This window comes from Cololabis saira, chromosome 6, assembly GCF_033807715.1.
Source record: "Cololabis saira isolate AMF1-May2022 chromosome 6, fColSai1.1, whole genome shotgun sequence".
Classification (NCBI taxonomy): Eukaryota; Metazoa; Chordata; class Actinopteri; order Beloniformes; family Belonidae; genus Cololabis; species Cololabis saira.
Genome location: NC_084592.1, coordinates 31,273,544 through 31,293,388, shown reverse-complemented (window position 1 = coordinate 31,293,388; position 19,845 = coordinate 31,273,544). Strand labels below are relative to the sequence as shown.

Here is a 19,845-nt window from a genome sequence, read left to right as displayed (position 1 = left end):
GCGCTCGGCGCATGCGCACTGGTCATTAGTGATACACTGTGGGATCGCTGATTATTGACATAGCAACCAAGGAGAGAGCCGCTAAAGGCTTCACTCCAGATTAGTTTGTACTTTTCTTCATGAGAGTTAATAGTCTAAGGCTACACACTCTCCCGCTGCCATGAATGCTGCTGTGGTGAGGAGGACGCAGGACTCGCTGGGCAGAGTGATCAGGAAACCGCCGCTCACGGAGAAGCTGCTGAGCAAGCCCCCGTTCAGATACCTGCACGACATCTTCACAGAGGTGAGGTACAGGGGATACGAGGGGCCGGCTGCTTAGGTAGCGGTACACCGCTCTGTCTGGCCCTGGTTTTCACCATGGAAACAGAAAAGAGGACCCACATAGTTCAGAAAGCAGACATGGGAACCAGTTAGCATAAGGCTAATACACAGACACAGCTACCGTGAACTTTACTGGTGTGAGTAAGTTAGAAAGGCTTGTAGGAACTCCGCAGCCTTCAGCCGAAACACGACCTGAATTAACCAAGCAGCTGAACCACGTTTTCATCTCCAACCAAGGAGTCGCCGGCGTCCCCCAGGAAACGCTGTGAAGCCGAGCTGCAGTTTAATCAGCAGCTACTTAAGGCTGATTCATGGTTCCGCGTTACACCGACGCAGAGCCTACGGCGTACTGTGCGTGTCGCCGCGTACCGCACGCCGTAGGTTCTGCGTCGATTTAACGCAGAACCATAAATCAGGCTTTAGCTGTCCATCCAGTTGCCATGCAGGATCAGCAGAGCTGCTGGCTCCATGGATGTATTAGGCTCAGCTGTGGACCATTTTAAACATCACGGTGGCTACTTTTGACTGGACCGTGGAGCCCTGACGCTGATGCTTAGTGGGTTTAAGCAGCCGGACTAAAGAGGAAACAAGCAGTGTATGTAATGTACACTAGGGCTGGGGATCGATTCAAATGTCAAGAATCGATTCGATTCCGATTCTTAAGATTCAGAATCGATTATCAAGATTTGATTCGATTCAATTCCGATATTTGGTATTTGTTATGAATCTTTATTTCGGCTTGTACAGAACAAGATGAAAAGGAAAGGAAAAAAAAAACATTTCTTTTGCCGAAAAGGTGTAGGCTGAAGCCGTAGCTTATAGTGCCTACCCTTTTTTCTTATGATCAGCAAAAATGTGAGACATTAGCTTTTACTCCGTGGAAACAAACAGTATAAAGAAGAAAAAAATAAGTAAGACACAATATAAAATTGACGTTTCACATCCTAGAATGTTTTTGATAGTATACTTTATTTACAGTATTTTCTTTCAACAATTTCTTAAACTTGACGATAGAGCAACACATTTTTAGGTTGTTATTACAACTATTCCAAATTTCTCTAGCCTTAATTGATGTACATCTCTTTTTAATATTAGTTCTTGCTGTCGTCATCTCAAACATGAGTTTCTCCCTCAGGTCATAGCGGGTTTCTTTTATCTGGAACAGGTCCTGAATGCAGTTTGGAAGCTGTTTCTGCTGGGCTTTAAAGGCAAATAAAACAGTTTTCTGCTCTATTTTAGATTTTTGATATTGATTTGGGTTAGTGTTATTAAAACAGTTTTTTGAGCTGTTGCATGAATTATATGACTGTAGTTATGCAACATATTACTACAAGTATTATATTGAGATTAAACAGCAAGTATTGCAGCTAATGATGCTGTAAGGACCAATCACCTCCCAGAATGCTGATAGAACTGCTTTCAGAAACATCATGTGGGTCAGAATTACCAAACAGATCTAGGGAGGAAACAGAGACGGATGAAATCGGTTTTATTTTTTCCCACATTCCGTTTTTATTTGTTCCATTTTCGGTCTATTTTGGTTGTTAATTTTTGAGCATTTGGTTTTTAGCATTTTTTGCAAATTTAACCCCAAGACAGTATATAAAGTAATGAAATATAGACAATTTATGCAATTATAACCTAACACTTTAATGTTTTCATACCTTTAAACATATTTAAAGGCAAAAACATGGCACCAGTTATTCTCGTGTCCAACAAAACATTCCTTTTTTGGGGATAAACAAAAAAATAACCAAAAGTTGTAATGTAATGATGGAAAAAAAATAATACATAAATAAAAAAAAAAAAAAAAAATCGATCTTTAGACATATGAATCGATTTTTTGGAATTAATATGAGAATCGATTTAGAATTGGGAAATTGATTTTTTCAACACAGGCCTAATGTACACTGATACAATAGAATAGAAAGCCTTTATTATCATTATGCTGGTACAATGAGATTAGGCAGCAGCTCCGTAAAAGTGCACACATGCAAAGACTATGTGAACAAAGACTGTGTAAACAACAAAATGAGAAACAGGAAACATAAATATATATATATATATATATATATATATATATATATATATATATATATATATATATATATATACACTATGAAAATTAGTGAATGAGAGAATAATAATGCACTTGAATGGATGGAAGAATATTGCACATAAATGAGTAAAGAATATTGCACATAATGGATGAAGAATATTGCACAGTATGAGGTAATTTATTGGTTCAGAAAGTTCACAGCTTTGGAAAAGAAGCTGTCCCTGAGTCTGTTTGTTCGGGTCCGTATGGATCTGAAGCTCCTCCCAGAGGGCAACAGGTCAAAGAAGTGGAAACCGGGTTGGGTGTTGTCCTTTAAGATGTTCCTTGCCCTGCTGAGGCAGCGGGAGCTGTAGATGTCAGACAGACAGGGCAGAGGGCAGCTGATCATCTTCTGTGCTGTGTTTGCCACCTTCTGCAGCCTCTTCCTGTCTGCTTCCGTATATAACACAATTTGCAAGTACATAGTCATTATAGGTGCAATTATGGGATACTTTAGGCCGGGAAATTCAGTAGTTTAGTCATTTGGTTTATTAAGGATTGAGACGGCAAATCAATCCACAGTATTTGTTACTCTGTAGAAACGGGCTCTACATAACGAAGTCAGTTAACAACAATGAGAATACATTAAAACTCCATCCATCATCTATACCCCTTTATTCTAGTGCAGGGTCCCAATTCTCTTTGGACAAAAGGAAAGAGTAAACCTTGGACAGGGCATTAAAAACACACTACTAAAAGTGTAACCATTCATTCACACATCAGGGCTTGCGGTGTCAACAGAGTTGCTGTCCTTTGACTTTGATGCCAAGCATTGCCAAACTAAATTGTGGGCCCACTGGGTCACAGTGGTAGCTTTGCTGCCCCCTGAAGTTGAGGAAAGACCCACTTTTCCCTCCTGGATGCAAGTATCAGCTAATGACACTGACTGTTAGTGTTACGCAGCTAGTTCTAGCCTGAATTGGGGGTGCCCCAATCCAGTCAGCCACAGTACACTAAAATGAAGGATACAATATGGAGGTTACATGCACGTTAGGGTATGGTACACGTTTTTGTTTTTTGTGAGAGGAAACTGGAGTATGCAGAGAAAACCCACACAGGCAAAGTGAGAACATGAAACTCCACACAGAGAGGACCAGTCAGGATTTGAACCAGAAGCTTTTTAACTGAGGTGACAGTGTTGCTTGGATTTATATCCATTTTTGTGATCATGAAAGATGTTGATACGTATAAAACAGAAATCTAGTTGGATTTCTATTTATCTTTTTTATCCAACAGAAATGTATTTTACACAACAGAGTCCTCCAACACCTGTGGTCCAGCAGAGAAAATCTGTTTTCCCTTTCTAAACAGAAAAGCAAGCTCTTCTGACACACCACCAGTTAGGGCTGTTCGATTAATCGATTTTAAATCGTAATCACGATTATGTAATTAGAACGATGTTAAAACGTTAAAATCGATTTTTTGCTTTTTGCTTTTTTTTTTTTTTTTTTTTTTTAAACCTTGTCTGCACACATATTAATGATTGATACCATATTAATGATTGATGGAAATACCTCTCAATACCTGCGACAAGTGCCCCATCGGAGAGGCTCTTTAGTGTAGGAGGGGGCGTTGTAACGGCCACCGGGCATCCCTCAAGCCAGATGCGGTAGACCGGCTCGTGTTCCTTGCAAAAAACTTGCAAATGTGAATAGCAAATGTAATGACTGACATTACACACCTCTACCTCCTTCATGGGTTGCATTATTATTTAGCATGCAAAGACCCAGTTTAGTTTAATTAGAAAATGTCTTGTTTTATTTAATTGGAAATATAACTTACTGTATGTTTGCAAGTGCTGATTTGCTGATTTTTTTTTTTTCAGAGATAAAACTTTATATTTTATGATATTTTTTAAACCTTTTTTTCAACTTATTTTACAGAGTTTTGCACTTTATTCATTCATTTTTGGTTTAATAAGAGCAAAGTTTGCACTTAAAGCCCAATGGGGCAAATGTTCAATAAAAAAACAGCATATTTGAAATAATTTCTTTGCCTTTTGTCAATTCACAAAATAATCGTAATCGTAATCGAAAATCGGATTTTGAGAGAAAAAAATCGAGATTTTATTTTTGGGCAAAATCGAACAGCCCTACCACCAGTTGCATAGTCTTATTTCACTGTGGATCTGTGTATAATTGATGAAGGCACGCATGTCTGTATGTGTTACTCGTTTACTCTGATTAAAAGTGTCTGAATCTGGCTCCAGAAATCAAGACGTTTCACATGTCACAATGGCCCAAAACAAGGTAGTTTCAGTTACCCTGCACAAAGGTCAAACCTTATTTTCACAAACTACAAAATACTGCAAACAAGGATAATGTAAAATAGCAATAGCAATGGAAGACCCACCGGTAAGTATTATTGCACGGACAATGTTATATGGTATTAGAAGAATATAAACTGGTGTATTAAAAAAAACTTAAATTTTAACGGTTAAAAACATTCACGGTGCAGAGATTAATCCAAACAGAATAGTACAGTCATTAATATCAATAATGGTATAAAATGATCCTGTTGGGACTGTTAACCTGCAACAATTGTCACAAATTGTGAAATTACATGAAAAGAAAACAGATATAAGTTCTTGACGCTCAGAAGCAATGTTAAAGTTGAAGCTGGGACATGAATAGGATTTTCTGTAAATGTTAATAATCTTTAAAAATATGGTGTTATCAGGTGGGGAAATAATCTATCATTTTTCTCTCCACATGTAGGTCATAAGGACCACTGGTTTTATGAAAGGCTTATATGAAGAGAATGAGATGAAGTCAGACAGTGTAAAGGTAAGCTTCACTATTTTACAGTCACTAAGCTCACTATTACAGCTTGGTTGTTGTTCTTCTGTCTCCTGGCTTCCCACTATGTAGAAATTATCAAATATTTATTCATGTAGTCTTGCTCCATATTGATTACTGGACCTAATTTTTTTATATACTTGCTTGTCATCTTAAAACATAACCTAATTTGTTTGTGTTACACTGACCTGTCTAACAGTATTGTGTTGGGTAACCAAACACGGTGCCTGGAGTGAGAGATCTGCTCCTGAATGGATGAGAGGCTTTTGTCAAGGTGTCAGAACTCAAGTCTGCTGTTAGCAAACTGATGCCGCATTAATACTGGATGAAAAAATGCTACACTACAAGTCTTCTCGTCTTACTTTTGATCAATTTTTTTGTTCATGACCCAAGGGTATTACACAGTAACAAACACTGTTAATTGGTTATAGTTTAATCTCTTATTCAATTCAATTCCATTCCATTCACTTTATTTATCCCACAAGGGCAATTCATTCCAGTACAGCCCATCCAAGAGAAGAAATAAACAAACAGACAACATAAGACATGGGTAGACAGGTGCCTGAGGCTGCAAGTCTGTGAACTATGCCCCTGATCCTCAGCCATTGTCCTTGATAGCGATGGAGCGTTATTAGCCGGCTCGGTATAGTTCTGATTAGGGCTGGGCGATATGGACCAAAAGTCATATCTCGATATTTTCTAGCTAAATGGCGATACTCGATATATATCTCGATATTTTTTCTGTGCCTTAATTGGGGTTTCCCCCAAAGCATTATAGCATAGCATCTCTGTTAGCTTCATTTTTTTCTGAGGCAAACCCTTAAAAAAACAGTCAGTTTTAATACAAAGCCTTGTGCCAAATGTCACACAGGTTCCTTTGTTAACAGAGGTCTGCACAATATCAAAATGTATAAAACAAATGAAATAATAAACATAATAATTTATAATAATAAACTGCCTGCATATATAGAATAAAAATGCTTTTTGAATAAAATAAAACAAATATCCCTTTCCTGCATAACAATTAAATTAAAATACACTGTGCAATTAATACAATGTAGACAGTAACAGGCAGACTTTTCCACTGAGGTTGACAGTTGTGCAAATAACAAAACATTTGTGCAAATCTCAAATAAAACATTCAAGTCAATTTGTCACAAAATAAGCTATATCAAAATCATAAAAATAAAAATTGCAAAAAAAAAAAAAAAAAAAAAAAAAAAGAAATCGATATAAACGATATTGTCTCGTACCATATCGTGTTTGAAAATATATCGATATATATTAAAATCTCGATATATCGCCCAGTCCTAGTTCTGATACAGTTTCACAGGTGCCATGGTGCAAGCAGAGCATCTTGTCAGCATAACATCCAGGAGGGATTTGAGTTAGCCTGCCCAGATTCAGATAACAATTGTTTTGGGTCAGGCCGACTCCATTAATTTTCCGTTTGCCTTAGAAGTCTCTGGTTCATCTCAATGGCGATCTCCAAACAGCTTAATTTGAGGTCATTTTCCACCGAGCTGAGCTTCCAACTTCTCCAAGGCCTTTTCCATCCCACCACTGAGTTCAAAAACCGCAGCTAGCCCACGATTCTGTTGATCGCATCCAGTTTGCGATTTTGCCCACAGGTCTGAGTCTGAGTGTTGATGGCACAACATCATCCTCACACAGGCCAGGCAGCCTTACATTGGCCAGAATAGCTGCCAACGTTTTTCAAATTTGTCGATATGCAGGTAACAGCCAACTCCAAAAAGCAGAAACCCTGTTATAAGAAATGCCATTATGTGGACATTCTCGACTGGCAGTATGGACGGATACATAATTCTCCACTTATTCCAGGAGTCACGTATCCAGCAGCAAATGTCACGTATGCAACTTGGGCAGTAGGAGGATTGTTGTACTTGGTTCTTCTCACTATGCGTGGCTGGTTACCAGTGTGAGGAGTAGGAATGGGCGATATTTTACCGTTCACGATAAACCGTCAAAAAAATTCCCCACGGTAAGAATTTGTCATCTCGCGGTAAAAACGATAAATTCCCGTTGATGACGTTTTTGTGTAAAGCTAAAGAAAGAAAGAAAGAAAGAAAGAAAGAAAGAAAGAAAGAAAGAAAGAAAGAAAGAAAGAAAGAAAGAAAGAAAGAAAGAAAGAAAGAAAGAAAGAAAGAAAGAAAGAAAGAAAGAAAGAAAGAAAGAAAGAAAGAAAGAAAGAAAGAAAGAAAGAAAGAAAGAGAAATGAGCCAGAAAGATATGAGCCAGAAAGAAAGAAATGAGCCAGAAAGAAAGAAAGATATGAGCTTGAAAGAAAGAAAGAAAGAAAGAAAGAAAGAAAGAAAGAAAGAAAGAAAGAAAGAAAGAAAGAAAGAAAGAAAGAAAGAAAGAAAGAAAGAAAGAAAGAAAGAAAGAAAGAAAGAAAGATAGATATGAGCCAGAAAGAAAAAAAGAAATGAGCCAGAAAGAAAGAAATGAGCCTGAAAGAAAGATATGAGTCAGAAAGAAAGAAAGAAAGATATGAGCCATAAAGAAAGAAAGAGAAGGATAAATTCCCGTTGATGACGTTTTTGTGTAACAAACATGGCGGAATGTGGAGTTGTATTGGTATTTTTTTTAATCGTCATTTTTATCGTTATCGGGATAAATGCCAGAAATTATCGTGATACATTTTTTAGTCCATACCGCCCATCTCTAGTGAGGAGACAAATTTAGTCTCAAATGGATGACAGGAGTCTCGAAAGGAATGCCCTTAAAGAGAAATAGCTGCTGCTTGTATCGTTACATTTCTTTTGAATTATGTTGCAGCTTATTAGATTCTAGCACAAATCATGTGCTGAGCCTCATTAATGTTTATGTCACTGTTCAGTAAAGGATTAGCTTGCTTTAAACTGTGCCCCAGGTAGTAGGAATATATAAATAAGAAGTAGGAATAGGATAATGCAAAGGATTAGTATAATGAAATATAATATAATAAATTAGGAGTAGGAAAAATAAAAGGCAGAATAAATACTTTTCAAACCACTGAAAAATCAGATTTCTTTTTGATTGATTTTTATCCTGACCCTAAATTGTGCCTGTGTCTTCTTTGAGGCAAGAATGGATAAGATAAGTTTTAACAGAGATTAATCATTTTTATCTATATGGCTCTTTGCCTTTCTCTGTTTTTCTTTCAGTTATGTCTTTGTCTTTAAATCTGCTGCAGACGTTTGTTACTGAATATAAATGTGAAAAATCACAAGATGATAAACAGAAGGTGCAGGTGGTTCCACCAGATGTGAGTCCCAAGTAAAACACCTTGCCAGTTTCCTGGATGCAGCAGACTGATGTATGAGAGGCTCAAGGTTTTCTGGATCATTTGTGTTTTGCAATTTTTCAGTTATTTATAAAAGATACCAATTCCAATTGATTTCAACTTCATGTTTCAAAAACGTTCTCACTCATGACTTCTCATTTTAAAACAAAGTGTAAATGTTTGAAAAGAATTTCAGCTTTCATCAGTTCAGAGCCTCATTTGTTGCATTTTTTTTTTTTTTTTTACATTTTTTAAATTTTGTTTTATTTGCCATACTGAAAAAACTGTCAGTATGGCAGCATTTATTACTGACGGTGTCCACACATGGGAGTAAGTTACCTTTGTTGCGTGCACTGAAGTTCTTTCATACCATCACAGATGTTGGCTTTACGATTGTCTCCAGATAACAAGCATGTGTCCATATCAGACCAAAGCACTTCTCTCTACTTTACCTCAGTGTATTTAAAATGAACTAAAGTCAAAGTAGAGTTTTAATTTAGATTTGCAGCTACCAAGTGAATTCATTGAATGGTTTTCTGAAGTGTTGAGCTCTTGCAGGGATGAGGGTTCTTGATTCTTTATTTTCTTAGATAATTCTTAAATTGCTGAATTAATTAGATAGATAGATGGATGGTAGTCTGGTATAAATACAATTTAAAAAGTACAATGGAATAAAATACTGAGGTAGAAAAGAAAAAAAAGGAAAATAAGATAAAGGTTCAAGATTCTCTTTATTGTCATTGTAACAAGTGCAACGAAAGGTAGGGTGCAGGCTTTCAGTACAACAAAAAACAGAGTGCAATATTAACAATAAATATATAAAACAATATAAAAACAACAATATAAAAACAATATACAGACTTACAGAATGTTTGAGGCATTTATGGCTCTGACAGCGGTTGGGAAAAAACAGTTTTTCAGTCTGTTAGTCCTGGATTTGATGGCCCTGTAGCGTCTTCCTGACGGCAGTGGCTCAAACAGGTAGTGGGCCGGGTGGGATGAGTCCTTCATGATGGTGTTTGCTCTCCTGAGGCAGTAAGAGCCGTGAAGGTCCACCAGTGTGGGTAGAGGGTTAGCACCCTATGACCTTCTCAGCCATTCTGGTGACCCTCTGGAGCTCATTCCTGTTTGCCACTGTGCAGCTGGCAGTAGGTGAGGATGTTCTCCATGGTGGAGCGGTAAAAAGACACGAGCAGTCTCTGGATGATGTTGTTCTTCCTGAGGATTCTCAGGAAGTGGAGTCTCTGTTGTGCCTTTTTTACCACCCGTGTGGTGTTCTTGTTCCAGGTCAGTTTATCCTCTATGTGGACCCCGAGGCAGCGGAAGTCACTGACCCTTTCCACACAGGTCTCACCGATGTGAATGGGCTGAATGTCCGTTTTTGTTTCGCCTAAAGTCTATGATTAGCTCCTTTTAGGGCTGTTCGATTAATCGATTTTAAATCGTAATCGCGATTATGTAATTAGAACGATGTTAAAACGTGAAAAATCGTAAAATCGATTTTTCACTTTTTTTTTTTTTTTTTTTTTACCTTGTCTGCACACATATTAATGATTGATGGAAATACCTCTCAATACCTGCGACAAGTGCCCCATCGGAGAGGCTCTTTAGTGTAGGAGGGGGCGTTGTAACATGCCACCGGGCATCCCTCAAGCCAGATGCGGTAGACCGGCTCGTGTTCCTTGCAAAAAACTTGCAAATGTGAATAGCAAATGTAATGACTGACATTACACACCTCTACCTCCTTCATGGGTTGCATTATTATTTAGCATGCAAAGACCCAGTTTAGTTTTATTAGAAAATGTCTTGTTTTATCTAATTGGAAATATAACTTACTGTATGTTTGCAAGTGCTGATTTGCTGATTTTTTTTTTCCAGGGATAAAACTTTATATTTTATTATATTTTTTTAAACTTTTTTTCAACTTATTTTACAGAGTTTTGCACTTTATTCATTCATTTTTGGTTTAATAAGAGCAAAGTTTGCACTTAAAGCCCAATGGGGCAAATGTTCAATAAAAAAACAGCATATTTGAAATCATTTCTTTGCCTTTTGTCAATTCACAAAATAATCATAATCGTAATCAAAAATCGGATTTTGAGAGAAAAAAATCGAGATTTTATTTTTGGGCAAAATCGAACAGCCCTAGCTCCTTTGTTTTGGATGTGTTCAGGAGCAAGTTATTTTCTTTACACCACACAGTCAGCTGTTGCACCTCATGTATGCAGATTCGTCACCTCCAGTGATGCAACCTACCACTGTGTTGTCATCCGCATACTTAATGAAGGCGTTGCTTCACAGAATAGAACAAGGACACTTGAAAAAAACACAATATAAATAAATAAATAGGTAAGGTGCTGTGGCAAGAGTCAGAGTGCAAGGTGACAGGCAGATTCAGTCCAGATGTGTGATGATCGTGGCTCTGACAGAAGTGGATGAGTTATTGAGTTTAATTTGCAGTAGGTAGGAAGGATTTCCTGTATCGTTCCTTAGAGCAGCGAGGATGGACGAGTCTGTTGCTGAAGCTGCTCTTCAGCTTGTCCAGTGTTTTGTAGAGGGGGTGAGAGGGATTGTCCATGATAACCAGCAGTTTTGCCAGCATCTTGTTCTCCACCACCTTTTCCAGGGTGACAAGTTTAGAGCCAACAACAGACTCTGCCTTCCTGATGAGTTTGTAATCATTCATTCTTTTCTCCTTCTAAAGGACCCTTTCTTGGTACTAGGGATGGGCGGTATGGACTAAAAAATTTATCACGATAATTTCTGGCATTTATCCCGATAACGATAAAAAAAATATCAATACAAAAACGTCATCAACGGGAATTTTTCTTTCTTTCTTTCTTTCTTTCTTTCTTTCTTTCTTTCTTTCTTTCTTTCTTTCTTTCTTTCTTTCTTTCTTTCTTTCTTTCTTTCTTTCTTTCTTTCTTTCTTTCTTTCTTTCTTTCTAGGCTCATTTCTTTCTTTCTAGGCTCATTTCTTTCTCTTTCTTTCTTTCTTTCTTTCTTTCTTTCTTTCTTTCTAGGCTCATTTCTTTCTTTCTTTCTTTCTTTGTTTCTTTCTTTCTTTGTTTCTTTCTTTCTTTTTAGGCTCCTTTCTTTCTTTCTTTCTTTCTTTCTTTCTTTCTAGGCTCCTTCCTTCCTTCCTTCCTTCCTTCCTTCCTTCCTTCCTTCCTTCCTTCACGTACGTTGTGCGTGGATTTAACACAGAACAATAAATCAGCTTTACACAAAAACGTCATTAACAGGAATTTATCATTTTTACCGTGAGATGACAAATTCTCACCGTGGGGAATTTTTTTGACGGTTTATCGTGAACGGTAAAATATCGCCCATTCCTACTTGGTACCAATAAGCATTATTAGTTGTGTGATATTCAGAGTGATATGTTTTTATTTTTGTGTTTGGGGATAACTGTGTGTTTTACTTTGCTCATCATATTATATATTTTTCATTATAGGAAAAGGACTCTAAGATCGCCTTCCTTCAGAAGGCCATAGATGTTGTGATGTTGGTGAGCGGCGAGCCCCTGGCGGCAAAGCCTGCACGAATCGTTGCAGGTCACGAGCCGGAGAAAACCAATGAACTTCTGCAGGCCATTGCCAAGTGTTGCCTCAACAAGGTCCGTCCAACGGTAACTTTACATCCTCTTAAAGGCTGAAATGTAATTTTCCAAAGTCAGAAATGTTTCTCTTATTTACTGTCAAATCTGTGTTCTACGGAAGAGTATTAGGGCCACTTAAAAAAAATAAAAAGAATTTTGAAAAAAAAGTCAGAATTCTGACTTTAATCTCAGAATTCTGAGAAAAAAATCAGAATTCTGACTTTTTTCTCAGAATTCTTTTTATTTTTTTTTTAGTGGCCCAGAATTCTGACTTTTTTCTCAGAATTCTGAGATTAAAGTCAGAATTCTGAGATTAATGTCAGAATTCTGAGAAAAAAGTCAGAATTCTGACTTTTTTCTCAGAATTCTGACTTTTTTCTCAGAATTCTGAGATTAAAGTCAGAATTCTGACTTTTTTCTCAGAATTCTGAGATTAAAGTCAGAATTCTGACTTTTTTCTCAGAATTCTGACTTTTTTTTCAGAATTCTTTTTTTTTTTTTTTTTAGTGGCCCAGAATTCTGACTTTTTTCTCAGAATTCTGAGATTAAAGTCAGAATTCTGACTTTTTTCTCAGAATTCTTTTTATTTTTTTTAAGTGGCCCTAATACTCTTCCGTAGTGTTCAACCGGAGACTCATTGTGTTATGTTTCACGTAAAATGTATCACTCTTGAGGAAACTGTGTTGCTGCCCTGGGGAAACTTGAATAATTTTAATTGAACCCTGGAGATGGCATGTAAACACATGAACTGGTACCTGCTGGGATAACTGTGTTTCAAAGTGTGTGTAAACAGTTCTTGTTGATGGAGATGCATTCGTCAAACGTATGCAGTGGGAATGTGCTATTATGAAGACATCTGGTTACAGTTTAAGTACCGATAGTACGTTTTGATTTGACTCTTGTTTGAAACCCCTCTTAAAGAAACACTTTCGTGTTTATTATGAGTAAGATGAGTGAGGAAGGACAGTGGGTCGGGTCACACTTATAATAGTACAAATGTATTGCTAAAATGTATTTTTCTTTACAGAAAAGGATGTAACACTAAATGCACCATAGTTGCCTGATAATTGCTATTTTGTGTTACAGTGCTGAAGCCTTCTTGACCTTCAACTGTTGTTAGGTTTTATGTTTTCATGTGTTTTTATGACATACTGAAGACTATTTTTGAGCATTACAAAGGTCACAAAGGCTTTTCTCTCCAAGTACATCAGATTAATTCAAAGTGTCAACCCTTGACCACACTCTCAGTCCAGTTCAGTTTAATTCAGTTTTTCTCAGTAATACTTTATTAATCTCTACAACTCTTGTTGTAAAAAGGAGCTCCTCTGGGACCTTTTCTTAAATTGTGCATTTTCTAGCATCATGGAGCACCAGCTGAGACAGCAACAGTGATAATAAAAGTGGCTCAGAGATGATTAGCACTTACATTTTGGATCTGTGGCCAGGAAGCTCCCCAGATCTTTATCCCATCAAGAACCTAAGGTTCTTACTCTAAACGTCAGCATGCAAGAGTGAACTGCAGAGGTTTTGAAGAAGGACCGACATCGTAAATAGGAATTCTTTGAATAAATCTGATATCTGTTAAGATAAAAGGCCTTTGAAACGTATAAAGCGCTAATAAAGCTTCTTCAGAATACATTAAAAACACATGAAAAACAATCTAAGAATATTAAAGCAGCAAAGTTTGCAGAACCCAAAGCTTGCATGACTGCCAAAACGTTTGGTCACAAATTTAGTCATTCAGATTTTCTTCTGGATTCTTTGTAAACATCTTTGTTAATATTTAAAGTAGACTAGAAATCTAGGCGTACCGTTAGCAAATTTAGATTAACTTTGCAGGTACGTCTAACTGCCATCCGTTGGAGTGCTTTAAACATGCCCAAAAGTCTTGGGGAGCCATTAAAATCAGTCTATCCTCATAGAGTCTCTGGGCGGCCAAACACATGGCAGTGACGTAACCTGAAGGGATGTAGGGTAGATGGCTACAGCTGAAGATTAACGAACGTTTCAATTTCCTTTGTCATTCACAGTAGATTCAGACTTTGTCTTTGAGAACTGAACACAAGACAACACTCAAATAATTCCTTTGCAAGCTAGAAGTATTTACTGTTTTGCCAACAGGCTATGGCAAAAGTTTAATTTACTCTTCTACACAACACAGTCTTCTCCTGATTAATTTCCATCGCTTTAAATATATCACCTTGTTCATTGCTCGGATTGGTCGTAGCACTAACCAGTGGTGTGCAAAGGCAGGTTGATAAGGAACTCCTGGTGCCGCTCTTTGGATGCAGAGGCCCTATGGATTGTTTTCAGACCCTCCATCTTCCTCGATGTGGCTCTGATCTATCAGGCTATTTTTAAACATCTTGCTGATTTTGCTCTTTTACAAAAAATGACTTCCCTTTTTACGATATACAGATGTCCAGTGATGAAGCAGTTAAACGAGTGCTTTCAGGAGAAAAGGTGGACCTAAAAACCAAAGCCAGCACCTCCAAGTCACAGGGCAAGGAGAATAGGGAAGGGCGTGACACAGAGGTGAGTCCCCATCCCCCTAAAACCTCAACCATGTCACCGCTGCACCTCCCAATCTTGCATGCGATGTTCAGTATAATTCCAATGCTGCCTTACTTTTACCATGTGTGTGATACTTTAGGAGAAGAAAAAGATAACAGAGCGCAGCGGCAGCCGGGACCAGAAGGACCCTGACCAGCTCAAAGAGAGGGAGAGCCGATTGAGGGATGGAGAGAAAGACCACCAGCGTGAACGGGAGCGCTCTGAAAAATACCAGGACCACCAAGCTAAAGACCGAGACAAAGACAAGAGTCGTGACCGAGAGCGGGACAAGGATCGAGACAGAGGGCGAGTCAGGGACAAGGAGAAAGACAGAGACAGGGATCGAGAAAGAGAAAGAGACAAAGATAGAGAGAAGAACAGAGACAGAGATTCTCACAGAGATCGAGAAAGAGACAAGGAAAAACGAAAAGACAGAGACAAAGACCAAGAGAGGGACAGAGAGCGACACAAAGGTGGACACGAACGGAACAAAAGTGGAGAAAGTGGAAGTAACAAGGTATGCCGCTCAACCTCAACATCTCGCATGCTGCTAATAAAAACATTTTTCACACAGTGTGTATGTTTGCATGTAGATCAGAGAGTCAGGGGAACCAGAGCAGAAAACCAGCTCAGAGGAGCTCAGCAGCAAAACAGCCAAAACTGTGCCAGCAGTAAGTATTGTCTTTTAATACGCTGCTCAGGATAGCAGCTTTGAGGATCCTGGATAATAAACTTAAATCTTTTTTGTTTTGCCTCTTATTCTTGCAAGGATCCAAAACCAGTTGAAGAGGTAAAAAGCTTTCAAAAGTGATTAGTAGTAAACAGGCGTGCATACTGAAGGCAACATAGTGTTTCAGTGCTTGAGTATTGCAGTGGCTGTCTGCTTGGTTTTAGTTGTTCAGGGATCTGTGTGCAAAACTTTTAGTTTCATTTTAATTGATCCACTTGATGAGTACATGGTTTGGTGTGAGGTGTAACGCTGTGTTCCCTTCATCTTCAGCCCACAGAAGATGGTGAGAACCAGGTGAGGACTGATTCTGGTATAAAAATAGAAAGGACTCTTTGGAAGTATTGTCGTCTCATCAAATATCTGTCAGAGTAGTTCATGTTTTTCTTTTCTTATTGTAAATGTTTGCAGTTTAGTCAGAGAAAGCATTAACTTCAACTGTTCAGCCGAACCCTGTGATGAAACAGCCGGACCAGCGTGCTCACTGCACTTACAGAAAGCCTCCAGTAGCAGTTACACATGCGACCACAGTTAATGACCTGTGTGTTTTTTTTCACTGCTCCTGCAGAACATATGTCTGAAAAATGATTAAAGTTGCTAGCGTTCTTGTTTGATGTGAGAAAGTTTGAAGATGTCGTGTTATTCCGCCTGTTCTGTCTCTCTTCCAGTGTCCATGTTGATGTTATTAACTGGACAGTATTTGGCGTGCTTCCTTTAGCGATTTATCTTTTTGTCCTCATTTACTTTCTTTCTTCAAAGGAAGCTGCCCTGCCAACATGCTATGCTAAACCATTGTTACATTAACATTCCAGTGGTGTTTTTCAGTTTTTTTTTGTCTTTTGTATTACCGCCAGGATAAACTTTTAATTTATTTTTTATATTTTTAATGTATGTTAACTCTTATTGGTCATAGCACATAATGAACTTCAGCTACTTTCCATTCCACTACTACTTATTTTTTTCAAAGGTCCCATATCAGGATGTGATAGGATGTGATAGACAGTGATTTTAGTGTTGTAGAGGAGATCCATCTGTGTATATTACTCCTCGTTATCCGACTGAAACTTCTTTTTCTATTTCCTTCCTTCTCAAGCAGCCCAACGGTCCAACCAAAATACCTCGGCCTTCTTCTGCCAAAGGGCAGAGACGGAGGCCTAAAATTGGAGGTCAAGGTACGGCACCCCCTCCCCCATCTCTACTCAGTCATTTAATTAAATGTGTCAACAAAATAACTACTCATGGATAATGTAACGATATTGACTTCACCTCAGTCACAGAAGAGCTTTTTAGGACACCCAAATTGATTTATAGTTGTTTTGCTGTTTGCGCTCCGCTTCAAAAATAATTGATTGCCTCCTTTAATCCCGCACTGTTGTGTTGGTGAAAGGAATAATATTTCACAGAGCTAAGATTAATATGAAGTGTACTGCAAAACCCATTTTCTCATGAATGTTACAAACAAACGCCGCCTCTCAATCATCTGTTCTTTAGACTTGAAGTGTCACATTACTCTACACTGACTTTTGTGCATGAAGAGACCATAAAGCTTTCTTTTTTTGCTCTCAACAGATGAATCCGACAGTGAAGGGGGTAAGTCTTTTCCCTATCCTTGATGGACTTCTTGTTTTTCGTATGATTCAAGCAAGAATTTTCTGTGTGGACATGTAGTGGATATTTCAGGAGACCTGCTTTACTTAATCAAATATGCATCTTAAGGAGACTTGTGGTAGCCTGAAGTAATACAGAGGGATTGTACGGATTCTGATCACATGAAACTAAAGAGGTGTCCAGTTTGACTCAGGTTAAGGTTGTAAAGAAGTGTCTCCCTTAAATGTCAGAATTTTCTTGTGGATACAAGCTCCTTACTGTGTAAAACCTGAGAATAAATCAATAAGTGGGTTAATTACTGTTAGCTTTTTACTGAGCAATGATATTGTTCTTTAAGCACTGAGCAAGTCAGTCAGGTTTAGTTGTCGAAGCTCAACATTGGAGATAATGTCTCTGCATTATCTCCAATGCTTTGATTGTTTATACCTGTCTGACCCAACTCAACCTAAAATATCTTTGCCAATTGCGAAGGAAACATTTTCCTAACTAGAAGTCTTACAACTAGCAGAATAGTCCTCTAATATGTTTGAAACAAGGCCTTTATACTTAATTGTGTGAATTGAGAAATTGCTGTTAAACAAAAACAGGATTTTCAGGAGCTCCTTAAAGCACATAGAGTATCATAGGGATTTTTTTAAATGATTTTCTGACCACATCTTGGTTTTCTTTGTAGGTTGGCAGCACTCTAAACAAAGAAGGAAAAACAAAACAGACAAACAAAAAATATGATGTGTGCAATTCTTGCTTTATTATCCAAAGCTGACCACTAGTCTGCGCTGTCTGTCCTCAGATGGAGATGCTCAGTCGGCCCAGCGGCCTGCCCCTCAGGATAACACCGAAGGACCCGCTGTGCCGCCCAACACGGCTTCCAGGTCCGTACCGGGACTGTCAGGCAGTTGGTTTGCACTTTGCTGTCTCTAGACAGCAGAGATTCATTTGACTAACAGAGACATCTAGAGACTATGCGCTTTCTGTGAAACATGCACCAAGCTCCACACGACATATCCATAGCCACGGCAGGTTATGATTAATCGTAGTATCATACAAAAGCCAAATCATGTTTAGAATATTCAAGAAGTTCAGAATTCTTCTGTTTAGAATATATCAGAAAGATGTTCACTTGCTTCTGAGTGTTGTTTTATTGTTATGACATTGCAGTTTATCTCTCCAGAGTAGTCCTGTTTCCGCTGAGAAACGGGACTGCTTTGTTTGTTTTGTTTCTCAGCTGACTTATTTATGATTGGCTAGTTGAGCAGTTTTGTTATAACAGCTGCTATTAATTATTGTAAACGTTGTCCAGAGCAGCAGTCTGAATCGCTAAAACTGGACATTTGGAAAACCTCAGAAGCATATTATTCCAAGCTTTGGTTTGTGTAGAGCAAACTGTGAATGTAACCGCTCGTATGACCTATAATTAGTTGAACAGAAATCACATGTGAAACCAGCTGTTAGATCAAGTTTTTTTTAATGGTCCTTCATTGTACAGCGGCAGAAGAATATCACGGCCAAGTAGTGCTCGCCCAGCACCTCCTCGAGTCAAGAGACAAGAGAGCCACGCAGATGCGACCCCTGCAGAGAGGTGACTCCTTCATGTTTCTCATTTTTATCTACTGACCCCAGACTGGAAACTTTTGATCAGACCGTATCCAGACAGACAGCAGAAGCTACTAATTAAGCTACTAATTTAGCACTAAGGCGGTCCATTCAAATTCATCCAAAATCCTAAAGTGGACATTGTTCACCAGCCATTAGGGTTGCCACCCGTCCCGTAAAATACGGAATTGTCCTTTATTTGAGAAAAAAATGTTGCGTCCCGTATTGAACTAATACGGGACACGATTTGTACCGTATTTTCATTAACTTTTACACCATATTCTAGTTGAATTATTGAAATAAATTAACTTTTACACCATATTCTAGTTGAATTATTGAAATAAATTAACTTTTACACCATACTACGTCGTACTACATACTACACGTTTACTACGTCGCTCGGCTGGCCTGGGAACGCCTTGGAGTCCCCCCGGAAGAGCTGGAGGAGGTGTCCGGGGAGAGGGAAGTCTGGGGATCCCTGCTCCTACTGCTGCCCCCGCGACCCGGACTCGGATAATGCGGTGGACAATGGATGGACCATATTCTAGTTGAATTATGGAAATAAATTAACTTTTACACCATATTCTAGTTGAATTATTGAAATAAGTTAACTTTTACACCATATTCTAGTTGAATTATTGAAATAAGTTAACTTTTACACCATATTCTAGTTGAATTATTGAAATAAATTAACTTTTACACCATATTCTAGTTGAATTATTGAAATAAATTAACTTTTACACCATATTCTTCACCTGTAGGCTATATTACATCTGGGCTGATGTGGGCATACGTACATAGGAGGATATTTCAGTTGCTAGTATGGTTGTCTGTCTGTACAGTCATGCAAGTTCAATGCTATTAAAGCACTTTAAACTTTAAATCAAAGCATTTTGTTTTTTCATATAAAATAAACACATTTTTATTCAGTTTAGAAGTTTTGGGGCTTTTTTTTGGCTCCTGCGCTGCTGAAATCAGGGCGTCCCTTATTTCTATTTCTGAAAGGTGGCAACCCTACCAGCCATGAGCCCCCCAGTATTATAAATGTCTTAGATTGTGGTGACTGAAACAAAGCAGAGTGTTTAGCATGGGTGGTACAGTTATGTAATTAACAAGATAGTTGTTGTGCAACGCACCTCAGACACACAGAGCACCGCAACACGTCAGAGCACTCATTGAGGAATACAGCAAATATGGAGTCAAGATCCGGCAGGTAACTGCTTCTGGCTGAAAGTGTCAAGTAGGAAATATATCGACTCTG

The 19,845-nt window shown here is 38.2% G+C and overlaps 1 protein-coding gene across 8 annotated transcripts in view; it reads left to right on the top strand.

Moving 5' to 3' along the window:
* The first annotated feature begins 42 nt into the window (after positions 1–42).
* The window catches only part of traf3ip1 (TNF receptor-associated factor 3 interacting protein 1), a 32,752-nt gene continuing 12,949 nt past the window's right edge, over positions 43–19,845 (top strand). Inside the window, exons 1-12 of one of the 8 annotated variants that reach the window (XM_061723943.1) lie at positions 43–283; positions 5,137–5,205; positions 11,960–12,121; positions 14,522–14,638; positions 14,757–15,173; positions 15,250–15,327; positions 15,426–15,446; positions 15,657–15,680; positions 16,477–16,555; positions 16,953–16,973; positions 17,782–17,863; positions 18,478–18,570. In XM_061723943.1, the coding sequence (XP_061579927.1) occupies positions 161–283; positions 5,137–5,205; positions 11,960–12,121; positions 14,522–14,638; positions 14,757–15,173; positions 15,250–15,327; positions 15,426–15,446; positions 15,657–15,680; positions 16,477–16,555; positions 16,953–16,973; positions 17,782–17,863; positions 18,478–18,570 (1,286 nt within the window). In that variant the 5' untranslated portion in view covers positions 43–160. Of the gene's footprint in view, positions 284–5,136; positions 5,206–11,959; positions 12,134–14,521; positions 14,639–14,756; positions 15,174–15,249; positions 15,328–15,425; positions 15,447–15,656; positions 15,681–16,476; positions 16,556–16,952; positions 16,974–17,781; positions 17,864–18,477; positions 18,571–19,845 lie in introns of all 8 variants that reach the window. The other 7 variants (XM_061723941.1, XM_061723940.1, XM_061723946.1 and 4 more) reach the window with 7 other exon arrangements.